At 38.4% G+C, this 13,479-nt stretch overlaps 1 protein-coding gene across 1 annotated transcript in view; it reads right to left on the reverse strand.

The window, feature by feature from the left end:
- Positions 1-10,039: 10,039 nt before the first annotated feature.
- The window catches only part of LOC311071754 (NACHT, LRR and PYD domains-containing protein 3-like), a gene marked incomplete at both ends in the record, with an annotated part of 32,922 nt that continues 29,482 nt past the window's right edge, over positions 10,040-13,479 (reverse strand). Inside the window, 3 exons of the mRNA XM_084096294.1 lie at positions 10,040-10,572; positions 10,711-10,757; positions 11,973-12,134. Of these exons, the coding sequence (XP_083952420.1) occupies positions 10,040-10,572; positions 10,711-10,757; positions 11,973-12,134 (742 nt within the window). The remainder of the gene's footprint in view (positions 10,573-10,710; positions 10,758-11,972; positions 12,135-13,479) is intronic.

The raw sequence follows: 13,479 nt of genomic DNA on the forward strand, positions 1-13,479 counted from the left end.
CTTCTAAAACAGCATTTTTGTTGTTGTTGGTACAAACTCAAAAAATAGATCATTCCAAAACGAATGTTTTAGAGCAAATGTGCAAAGATTAGCCAATGGGCTGTCAATTCATTAAACGATAAGCTATTTCCTCACAAAAGCAGTTTATTCAGCATAGTGAAGCCTCTCCTCCATTTACATCAATAAAAAAATAAATAAAAAAGCCCTCGTCTCCCATGCGTACCACAGGCTTGACGTTTTTTCGGCTAAGGTTGCAGGCTTGCCTTCAAGTGACTTTGTATCTGTGTCCCAATTCAGAGGCTGCATCCTTCAAAAGTCGCAAAGGTCGGACCAAGCATTGTTAAATGGAGACAAGAGCAATCAGCTTTTTTCGGCTAAGGTTGCAGGCCTGCCTTTAAGTGGCTTTGCATCAGTTGTACACTCGTTATTGCAGTGCATTATGGGATTGAATGAGTGCACTCAATAATGTCCACTATGGTTTCAGACACCTCTACAAATGGCTGTCCCCTCAAATAGTGTCCTATTTAAAGATATAGGGGGGCGATTTCAGACACCTTCATCTTTAATCACCTTAATTCCTTAATATTCCTCCAGGTGGCGCTCAGAGAATCAGAAAGACAAAACTCTTGTTCAGCTGCATTCAAACGTCTTAAAGAACACAATAGAAGACTGTGGTGTGTCTTAGACGGAAGTCAATGTGTGTGTTCTATAGTACATAAACAATAAAGAGATTATAGCTGTTAGTGGTTGATTATTGAGATGTATTCTTCAAAGAGTGGTACAAGAGGATGTGGTGCTAATCCTTCAAGAGTCACTCTCAATCTGTCTGTCTATAAAGCCTATAAAAAACATGTATTTCATGTATTTTCATGTATTTTACTACACTTCAGCTTGAGATTCTTATTGGTCATTTTTTAGGTTTCTTTACCTAACCCAAGTCTCTGAGATTCTGACACCTTGTACTTCTGGAGACTCAAAACGTAGGTTGCAGCTCTGGAAAATGGTGGCACTGAAGACTAAAGGGTTCCTGATAGTTTTACACTTAATTCTTCTCCTTAATTCTTAATTATTTTGCAGTTAACGTGTCTTTTCTTCTCCACCTGTTTTTGTCTGACCCTAATGAGCATTTCACTGTTCAATGGTCATGAATTAACTGCAATTTCTAGTATTGCATTAGTATTGCATCCTTCTCATGGGCATTTAATAATTTTTGAATGTTTTAATTAAATCTCTTATTTGTCTTATTTTATCCATAAAAGAAAATATGCCTAATAATCATGCACACCTGAATATAAGGTGTTTTTCATTTCCAGCCTTCATGAACAATTATATATCACTTATAAATTATTAAATACAAAATGAATAGTAGTTTGAACTACTACTGGAATGTGGTTTGGAATTGGTAAAATGTGCCTGGAAAAAAATATGATCAGAAACTCAACGTGCCTAATAATTCCGCACACACTGTATAGAGCTCGGGATCGTTGCGTCACGCCGCAATGCATTGTGGGAATCACGGTACGGAAGTAGATGTACTGTATAGTAGCGTATAGTAGGCAGTAGGTAACGTTGATCATTTGGTCATTAATTTAGGTTATTTTTTGGAAAATGGTTCAGTATTGCTGTATTGTGAACTGCTGTAATCGGTCTCATGATCGACAGGGCAAACGCCTCATAAATCATATTAGTTTTCCCTATATGGCTTTGGTCGCCGCTGGTCGTCAACCGGACGAAAACAGTGGATTATTGCACGTATAATAAATAACTCCTGAAGTGTAACAAACCCACATAGACAAGCTTCGTAGCTCACAGAATCTGACAAGTGTGTGTGTGTGTCACCACTGATGCTTGGTTCACGGTGCGAACGATTGTTTTCTCCGCGTTTACTTTGTAGATCTGCAGATCTTGCACTCATCCATTTGTGAACTGCAAGTGAGCCTCCAGTGACAGGTTCTACTTTTCTAAAAGTGTCTACTTTTAAACAAACAATTCAAAACGAAAGAAAACAGACAGCTCTCTGCTTATGTAAGTTAATCCGTATGCAATTTGCATTTCTCTCTGGCGCGTTCACTTAACTTACAGCGAAGATCGCCAATCAGCATCGTCAACCTCATCTTTGCAGCCGACTGTGACAAAAAAAACCCATTTGTTTATTAAACAATTAAAATGTGTGTGTGAATGTTGTTGCCGAGGGCACAGGAAATTGTAAATCCGGCTCTGGGGTGCGTTTCCCGAAAGCATCGTTGGCCAACTATGGTCGCAAGTTCATCGCAATGTCCATTGAACTCTATTGGTAACGAGGGAACTTGCGACCATAGTTGGCTAACGATGCTTTCGGGAAACGCACCCCTGGATCGGAGGTGTAAGCGCTCACTCCACAGACCAGGTAGGAACATATCAGGGAAACTGAGGCTTGGTATTAGCCTACTCCAGACTTTATTCATAGGGATCAATTCGCCTATAATCTAATTTGTTTTTTAAGTAGCGTTGTTTGGCTTCATTATTAAGTTTGTAAGTATACGGTATAGCCAACTTTTTTTGTCACGGCCCATAACTTTTTCTCTTTCTTTCTCGGTGCCGGTGGAGACCGGTCGGCTACGCTATTACTTTATTCCGAACGCTTCTGCGTTGCCTCTAAAATGGCCGCCGTTACCCACAATGCATCATTCCATAACGTCTACGCCCGAGCTCTATAGACCTTATGCGCCAGAGAAAGGAGATCCATCTTTAGAATATTGTCTTTCATGAAGTGAAATAAATGCAATATTTGTACTGCTTAATACAGCATCTGTTTGTACAAGAATAAAGTTCAACAAATTGTATTTAGTGGGATCTATGTTTTTTATCAGTTTTATTTTGATAAACATGACACAATATAACATTACAATTACATGAAAAGAGCTTTTACTGTTTTAAAAACACGGATTTGTGAGCATTAGTGAGCATGATTTGTGAGAATTTGTGAGAGGAAAAACAAAAATAAAAAAACAGATATAATACAGATGTATAAAGCTCGGGTTGGTGAATATACGATCCCTTTCTTCAAAAGCACATTGTAAATGATATGATTACAGATCATAATCTGATGTGTTGTATTTCTTCAGATCAAACTCATCCAGCCCCTCTGATATCTGAAGCATGTAGGCTATTGTTGAGCAGTGGGATGGAGAGTGATTCTCTGATTTCAAAAACTCCTGAATCCCTCTGAACAGAGTCTGATCCTTTATTTCCAGCAGACAAAGGAACAGATTGATGCATCTGTCAGCTGAGAGATGTTCATTTATGATTATGTCTTTGATGTATATTGTGTGCCTCTCTGCATGGTCTCTGTTCACACTGTGTGTGTCAGTAGATCCTGTAAGAGTCTCTGATTGGACTCCAGTGAGAAGCCCAGCAGGAACCGCAGGAAAACATCCAGGTGTGCATTTTTCCTCCACAAGCATTTCTTAACTGCTACTACTATAAGCTCAGACAGAGATTTTTTCCACTGATATTCTTTATTCAGAAACAACTTTCTTTTTTTTTTACATGTGAGTAAAACAGAAAGAAAGCAGCAGATGTATGAAAGCACAGATGTATGAAACAGTAGATTTTCCTCTGATGAATCACAGATTCTTAAAGATCTCAGTGCAAATCCCAGAATACACTGAGGCATCAGTGACATCTATACCACTCTCTCTCAGGTCCTCCTCATAGAACATCACATTGCCCTTCATCAGCTGATTGAAAGCCAGTTCAGCCAGTTTCACAATCATGTCTCTGTTGGAGTTTCTCTGGATCTCGTTCATCATACTTCTGATTCCTCATGCTGATCTGAGTCAGCAGGAAGTGGATGTACTGTACATTTCAGTCAGAGTTTATCAAGTCAAGTCAAGTGCTTATTTATTGTCATTCTTCTATATAACAGGTATACATTATGGCGTTTCTTCAGGCCCATGGTGCAACACATTACCCAAAACCACATAAGTGCAAATACTTAAAACAACAAAAATACGTATACAAATACGTATACATATACATACAGATGCTCCTATACCTTCTGCCCGATGGCAGAAGGGTGAACAATCCATGAAAGGGGTGAGAGGGGTCGTTCGCAATACGAATGGCTTTGCGGATACAACGGTTGTTGAATAAAGCATCTATAGTAGGTAAAGAGGTCCCAATGATCTTTTCCGCTGTCCTCACAATCCGCTGTAGAGTTTTGCGGTCGGAGGCTGTGCAGTTCCCGTACCACACAGTAAGACAGCTGGTCAGGACGCTCTCTATTGTCCCTCTATAGAAGGAGGTGAGAATGGGAGGAGGAAGTCTGGCTCTCCTCAGCCTCCGCAGAAAGTGGACATGCTGCTGGGCCTTGTTGACTAGGCATGTGGTGTTAAGAGTCCAGGAGAAGTCCTCTGACATGTGCACACCAAGAAACTTTTGACTTTTGAAAGAGCTTTTGACTCTTTCCACGCTTGTTCCATTGATGTGCAGTGGTGACTGATCCGCTTGGGTTCTCCTGAAGTCAACAATCATCTCTTTAGTCTTATCAACATTAAGAGATAAATTGTTGTCTCTACGCCATACTGCGAGTTGGTACACCTCCTCCCTATACGCTGACTCATCGTTGTTGCTGATGAGACCCACAACTGTAGTATTGTCAGCAAACTTGAGCATGTGATTAGAAGTAAACTTAGCAGCACAGTCATGGGTCAGCAGGGTGAACAGCAGAGGACTAAGCACACAACCCTGGGGGGCACCGGTGTTCAGTGTGATGGTGTTTTGCACTGTTGTAACATTGCGGTTGAAAAATAGGAGGAAGCAGGATCCACGTGCAGCACATTTTATTAAACAAACTCAAAACTTGACAAAGACAAACTCAGACTAGGGAACAGGACTCAGGAACAGAACAACCAACATACAACATCAAGAACTCACAAAGACTGAAACTAGACACAGGGCTTAAATACACAGGCAAACAAGCTAAACAAGATAACAAGGGGGCATGGCTAATTAGAAACACCTGAGGAGACTAATAAACAAGAAAAACTAAGGACTACAAAACATGGCACAGGACAGGAATTGACAAAAGTCCACACAAGACAAGGGGAACACAAGACAGCAATCATAAAAACTGTCATCCTGTTTCAGGAGGTTTTGAAGCACAGTGGCTGAGATCCAGAAGATATGTGACACATGATGTGGAGGCTTCTTGATCTTCTAAAGTGTGAAATGATTCTGCTGGCTTGATGCTCGTCATTGATTCTCTTCCTGAAATATTCCTCATTCTGAGGATCATTGAATCCCTGCAATACCACTTACAAACATAAAAAATGCTTCCAATAAAATAAATATTATTGGAAGCCCCCGATAATGGTTGGCATATAATGGCAGATTTACTGAATTACATCAGTGGGCTCGTGTTTTACCTGACAGACTACAATCCCTTAGACATATATGATTTTTTTTTTAGAGAGAACATTGTGAATAAATAAGTTTGCTGGAGCTCCCCTTCCTGAAAGTGTTCTTAACAGTGAACTTTCCAAAGTGTGTTGTGCATGTGTCACTTGTATATGCCAGATTTCAACAAAAATTAAAATAGCCTAAAAAAAAATGTTTCCTCATATGGATTCTGGTCCTGAATATTTATCATGAACATATTTACATATAATTATTTTGTTTCATGATAATGCATATAAAGCTAAACTGAGGTGCACAGCTTTTCAACACTAATTCTGTTTACAAATTTGAAGACTGTTTCAAAATGAAACAGGCAAAGGAAACTGTCACGGGTTGTGAGGTGATATCAAACGCATTTCGAAGAAGATAATAGTAGACAATGAAGTCATTACTCAGTCTTGAGGTTTGTTTGTTTGTTGCTTGTTAATGCAAATTAAACTTTATAATTCAAGAGTATTTTTAGTTATTTAGTCTCTGTGTCTTTTAACAGCGTGCATTTGTGTGAATCTTCTCCAGTTCTGTTGCTTTAAATCAGCAGATGGACAGCAGAAATCCAATGACAGCAATAAGACTGATCCAGCAGAATTACATTATGACATGGTTCAAATTGTTTCATTTGCATTAGTATTTTTGGCACTTAATATAATTGTGAATAATTAACATTAACACATGGACGATAAGAAGTGGAGTGTTAAATCAGCGTTTGACACTGCCAAAATGAAATTGAGTATGGGTCCTTTATAACTTACTCAGACATCTATGGTTTAGTTTAAACTGCAGGGGAAATTAGATATTTTCAAACTCCAAGTCAAAGGTGACCCGATTTGATTTTTCTGTTTAGACTACAGGGTTTCACTTTATTTTGGTGGTCCCTTTAACACATTCTGTTGACTGTAAGTGAGATTACACCTACAGTACATGTCTACTAACTCTCATTAGAGTGTTCGGTGGTAGGGTTCGGGTTAGAATAAGTTGACATAGTTACTTATAGTCAGTAGAATGACTGTTGGAGGACCATCACAGTAAAGAGTTAGCAGATTTACTGATACTCTAATGAGAGTTAGTTGACATGTAGTTGCTAAGTTACTTATAGGCAACAGAATGTTCAAAAAGGACCATCAAAATAAAGTGTTATATGTAAGCATATCTACATTGCCCGTCATCTCGAGGGCAGTATTTAGAGGTAACCCCCTACAGAGACATGAGAGAGGTCACTTCTACATCGCTCCAGGCCCCTGTACAAGCCACTGATAACCTGTGTTCATTGTCATCAATGCATTAAATGTCTTGATGCAACCTGCCTGACATACAGTACAAAATGGATAACGAAAAATACATCCATTTTGATTGTTTTTATTGGGCCTGATTTGAACAATCTCATTTTAATTCAGAAATTCAGAGTTGTTTTCGACCAGGCTTGTGATAACCAGATTTTATGTGTTTCTTTTCCTCTTCATACTATAAAAACTTATAGATAAGCGTGGATAGATTTTTGCTGCTTGATTGAACAAACACTTTTTGCTGAAGTCACCTTTGGCTTGTCACTGGGAGTTGTAAATGTATATTTTTTATGTAAAGAGACTGTTAAGTAATATATACTGCAAAGAGCACAACACAAATAACACAAACACACATGACTTTCCCTAAGCACTTCCCTTTGGAGGAATCCCTGCAGCCATTATGAGGTACAATCCATTTCGTCAAGTGGGTGAGGACAGTTTATGTGGACAGACCCTCAACTACTCGATTTTGACAGAGAAAGCGAGTCGACTCAAATGTACTCTTTAGGCAGCTCTGTCTGTCATGTTTTGAGTTTGTTTGTTCATGTTTAGAATATGTTTTTTTATCTGTTTTTTGTTCATGTTTGAGTTTGGTTAGTTTTCTAATGTGTTAATCAGTTCTGGCTTCCTCCGTTCCCTGCTTGTTTATTTCTATGGTTACTGATTGATTTCGTATTCTGTGCAGGTGTATCTAGTTAACTAGCTCCTTTGTTTGCTTAAGTCCTGTGATAAGTCCTGTTCAGTTGTCTGTTATTGTTGCGTTTAAGAGTTTTTTCTGTCCTGAGTTCTATGTATCTTGAGTTAAAATAAACTAAAAATTGCTTGTGTTTAGATCCTGCATTCAACTTGATTTGCAACCCACCGTGACAATCTCCCAAAATGCAACGTCACAGGAGATCGTGTTTAACTTACCTCCACCCCACACAACTCTAGTGAATGCTATATGAATTATTATTATACTTCTTGCTACTGTACCTTAAGACACAGTAGCCTTTGTTTTTATAGTCATAGTTGGAAGATGGAAAGTATGGAAATAAGAGATGGAAGGAATTTTGTGTTGGAAGGGCATAAGTGAAAGTGGATCGCAGTCCAGTACAGTGAAATCACATTATACTCACTCAGGGTCAGAGGTCACTGCTCCATTACTGACGGTGCATCCCAATTTGCATACTATCCATCCTAAATAGTATTCGAAAATAGAATTAGTACGTCCCAAATCGTAGTATGTTGAAATGAGAATTCCAAATGTGTTGAAGTGCCGTCTACGGTTAGCTCCGCCCCATGATTATTAACCGAGCGGTATTTAGAGTATATAAAGGGAATCCCTAGATTAGCGGGATATCGCGCCATTATTGCGTTATTTGGGCTTCATGGTTGCCGATGTTGTGCCGAATTTCGACCCCCGCCAAATTATTTCCCCCCTAGTATTGGTAGGTTTAGGATTAGTTGTGGGGGAGGGGTTAGGATTAGGGGTGGGGTTAGGATTAGGCAATCAGGTACTGACTTCAACGAGGGGGGTAATAATTTGGCAGGGGGTCGAAATTCGGCACAACAAAGGATTGGTTTGCTGGATATTTGAGGGGAAGTCCCGCTGGTCAGCCTGTAAATTGGGCATTTAAACGCGACATGGTCTCGACGTTTTGTTTTGTTTGTTTTGTTTTTGGTTGCGTTTGGTGATTTTTGTTTTCTTGTTGTTTTGTGTTCATCAGCTCATATTATGAGGTTTATGATTTATTTATTTATTTTCTAAATTCTTTTTGATTTATTCATATTTTTGTAATTGTCTCCCTTGGCTTATTTTGTTTAGTGTTATTTGTTTTGGTTTGGCTTACATTTAGATTTGGAGCCTTAGATTAATTTATTATTTGTTTTGTACTTTTGCCTTTGTTGCCGGTAAGCGACATTTAATTTATTTAGGCAAACGAAGGCAAACATTTCAGTATATTTGCAATGTACTTCGCACTCGACTGTATTGCAAAACCACACAGCTACGTGCAGAAATTCCTGAGAAGAGGAGGGGGAATAATGACAGTGGGCGGGTTTTTGTGTGACATCGACCTGTGAATGCAGACACGATGGCTGGATTGCGTTTACATTACACTGAGATCTGATCACAATGCGTCATTGACTACCTCCAAACCTGGACACGCTAATCGGATAACATTCCGATCAGAAGCGCGTTTACACTTCTCTTTTCAATATGTATGTGGACAACATCCGGATACAGGTCGAATGTTAATGCCAAGTGTAAACGTAGCCATAGTGAGTGTGAGCTGTGTTCTTCTTACAATGGGTTTGTCACAGTTCAGTTTATTTAGTTTGGACTTTTAGTTTTTATTTATTAGTTTTCTATCTTCCTTTGATCACTTTCACACTCCTTTGTTTCTATGGCAACGTCATTATGAGTTTGTTCTTTTCAGTTGTATTTGATTAATTACCTTGTTTAGCCTTATTCTGTCTACTATTTAAGTTCGTCCTTCACAGTCATTCAGTGTCTGGTCACATTTGCGTTTGATCTGTTTTTCTTTTGCCCTATTTTGGATTGTCTTATGGATTATTATGAAATATTACTTGTGATCTTCATCATCTGCCTCTTCATTCTGTTCCTGCACACCTTGCTGACAGGGTGCTTGATGAGGGATTGACACTGTGAGGTGTGCCAGGTTAGTATTCTGGTGATTGTGAATGATTGGGTGAAGGTGAAGGACCTGTGGCTGATGGCATGCTGGCTGAATCTGTGACACTTGCTTAATTTGTGTTCATAACCATTAAATTAAAATTTAAAACCGAGAAGAAGAATACCACATGATAAAAAGTGTACATCATTTTATGTATTTATTTTTTGTATCTTGAAGCTCGAGCTAAGCAGGATCTTGTGCATAGCGCCATCAGCATCCCATTATGATTACATGAAGCATGAAGAGTATGAATACACTACAGGTGATTAACGAATATTTTTAAACCATCCACCAAATTATTATTTCGTTCTTACAGTGTAGCGAGTTAACAAAAATCCCACCTCAGTGCATTATTAAGTAAAACACATTAAGCTGATTTAATGCCTAAAAATAACAATATTTTACCTTACCCATATAATTTTTATTTAATTTTCATTTTAACATTCTCTCTATATTTTAGTGTTTTTAATCACATAATGATTTAAAAAAAAAAAAAAAAAGTATATAATTACAACCAGTGTGAAATAAATGTCAAAAGCAGGAAAAAGAACTCCACTTATTCAAATTCATGTGAGTTAAATACAGAGATAATGTGAGTGTGTTTCTTTCTCTCAACTGCATGTGTGACTCACTAGAAGCCATTTAATCTTGTAGTAGAGACACTGGACAATTAAAATAAACCCCAAATCCAGCATAGAGCGGTTCAGTGAATGCAGTGTGGAATGTGTGTAAGTGTGTGAGTGTGTGTGTGTCAGAGACACTGTAGAAAGACAGAATTCCAGCTGGCCAGTTCAGATAAACTCCTACTCTGTTAGAAGGATATGAAGGGGCAGGTATGACTTTTCTCTTATTATTGTGTCTGACAGTGAATCTGTTTTCAAAACAGTTCAGACTCCAAGACTTTTCATTGTATCCAAATAAACTGTCATAACTCCATCCTTTCCTGCTGATTCCTTTATATGCCACTGATATATCAGCTCGCTCACTCCATTCAGCCTCCCAGTAACAGCATCCAGTCAGACTCTCTCTACACAAAACCTGACACCATTCTTCAAATCTCTCTGAATTATCAGGATACAGCTGATCCTCTGAAACATGTGTCATCTTTCTGTTCTCCTCAGACAGAGTGAGAAGAGAGTTTGCTGTGTGTAAATCCAATGTGAGATCACATGCATCTGAACACAAGATAAATTGTAACATTAATAACAACAAAACAACCACTATTAAGGTTTGTGTGTGTGTGTGTGTGTGTGTGTGTGTGTGTGTGTGTGTGTGTGTGTGTGTGTGTGTGTGTGTGTGTGTGTGTGACCTACATTTCAGTGGTCCTGTTGTAATCCTGAACTCTCCTGCATGATCCACACTATAAAAACAAAAGACATCACACTCATTTTACATAAAAAATGATTACCATATTATAGAATATATACGTAGATGGTTGTTCATGCTCATATTTTACATGATCTATTGTGGTTGACAATGATAAAGTTACACTTTGTCAGTGTCAGAAGATCAGCTAGTGTGTTGCATGTTTGCACTAGTAGTTTAGTGTTAGTACTCTTCCTTCTGTTTATATGGTTCATGGGCATTTGTATTATCACCCACCATACAGTTTTCAACTAGTTCACCTGGGCTTAACTTTGCTATTCATAATAAAGAACTACCCTTGTGTATATGAGCTCTTTTGCTTTGGCTTAGTAGTCTTGCAGGGTGCCATCACATGCAGGGATGAGGTGGCCTGACCAGCAGCATTGTAAGCCCCAGCAGCGAGAGCAGCTGTTGTCTCACAGGTGCTGGACTGGAGCTGTGGATGAACCCACCAGGTGGCATGCACCGCAACTGCACACTCCACCTGGGGAATCCCCATGAACCCCCTGACCGCCCCACCATCAACGGTAGCGAGAGAAGAAAAACTTTTTACGCAGATTTCTGCATCTTTGAAGTTCTATATTGGCGCCAATATGCTTCCTTACTGCCAAAGTCTGTTAATGATAATGAGATAATGATGGATCATAATAATCACACAAAACAAACAATATTGTTAGGTTTTGTGTGATTATTATGATCCATCATTATACTGAAACAAATGAATATGAATGACAAAATAAGTTTAAATAAAGAGTATTCTTAAATGTATAGCCTTTGTGTAAATGTATGCATGTTGGCGTGTGTGCATGTGTGTGCGTGTATGCATCCACATTACCGCTCTTGTGCGGCCACCACTCGGGCCGTCACATTCCCCCCCCCTTCAGGAATCTCGCCAGAATCTTCTCGGTCCCTCACAAGGTCAAACATAATTTCTGCTCATTTAGACTGTGATCTCTTAGCCTGTATTTGGGATCTGTTTTTCTTTCAGCCTCTCTGACAGCAATGATAATTTACTTTCTAGAGCAGCAACAACCTTTGAATTGATGTTTTGGGATCAGAGACTTGATTATGTTGCTCAGATGCTGCTGTTCAGTCACAGAGTTCAAGACGTATTTTTTTTTTCTATGATCTATGTACACATTTTCAATTATTTTATAATGCACACATGTCCAAACACACATGACAGGATGATTGTTCATGTTAAACATACTTAAGTTTGTCCAGTCTGTAGTTTGGATCAGAGAGCAGCTTGACTAGTGATTGTCCTGGGTGATTGAAGCTCAGATCCAGCTCTCTCAGGTGTGAGGGGTTTGAACTCAGAGCTGAAGCCAGATAATAACAGCCTTCCTCTGTCACCATACAGCGAGATAATCTACACACACACACAAAATTAAGATAACATGATTGTGACATTACAAATGATCAAGTTCAAGCCCTCAACATGCAAATATATTTACATCTGTTTTAGTGACCTTTAGTGATTTGGCGATGTTTTGTTAGTATAATAGATATGGGGAAAAAACACAGAAGTGTTATTCAGATATAAATTTTTTTGTCTTAATATTACTTGCAGTCTTTTTTGTGCATCCATTTCAGTTTATAGAAGGGGCACATGTCAGGATCACATGATGGGGTCAGGGAAACACATGACAAAACCAGAAACATAACTGTGAAATAGAAAATGAAAGACATAAAAACCTAAATGTGATACATAACCCCCAAAACCAAATGTGACAGATACTTAAATTATGTTGGTGGAGTTGGAGAGGTGGAGGGATGCCGAAGCAAGGTGAGCAACTGCTAATATGCTCCAGCAGTTACTTGCCAGATTAGATCATTTTCACTCCTCCCGAAGTAGAGTTTAGGAATTTCATATAATAACAAAATGAATTAAACAATGAGCTAAATGTGAAAATAAACTTGCAGCTGTGTAGCCTGTTTTCCTTGTTTATTATTCTGAGCACCAGTAGTCCACTTTCATTAAATAATTTTTGTTAGGTATATGGCCAATTGCATTTATGCAATATAATGGAGCCAAACCTGAGAAGGGAGTCCAGAAGATCCCACAGCGTTCTGGAACACATAATTTATGTAGCTGTAATTCATAGGTGAGCTTATTGTCAATGAGCATGCACATGCACCTTATTTACGAATTAAAGGTACAATATGTACCATTTTTGTATCAAAATATCCAAAAACCACTTGCACAGTTTTATATATTTCTTTCAAATGTGTACTTACATTATCCTAAATGTTTCCAAGAATTTGTAAATTCAGAGAAATTCACAATTTTAACCCCCTGGGGTTGGCGGTATCGCTGGCGATACCAGCTTGCTTTTTTTCTTATCAGTTCAAAAGAGATTCAAAAATACTCATTCAAATTTCAAATACTCAAAAACAAATTTCACACATCAATCGATCCTGTTAAGTGTGTATTATTTTTGTGTATACTCACAATAAAAACAAAGTGTTGTGCTTTTTGAAAAAATAAAGAAAAATAAACATGATGCGAGTTCTGCCTACTCTGTGTCAGTGAAGTCAATTCTGAAACGCATCCGAAAATGAACTGTAACTCAGCGAATACTCAGTCAAACAGGCATACAGACACACAGGCATGAAGCTTGAATTCTCTTCTTTTAAATTAAGTAATTTTTATAAAAAACAAATATTCACAGTTTATGTAATATGTATGAAAAGAGAGAGATGTCAGTCGTTCT

This window comes from Abramis brama (genome assembly GCF_963993115.1).
Source record: "Abramis brama genome assembly, chromosome: 21".
NCBI classification, from domain to species: domain Eukaryota; kingdom Metazoa; phylum Chordata; class Actinopteri; order Cypriniformes; family Leuciscidae; genus Abramis; species Abramis brama.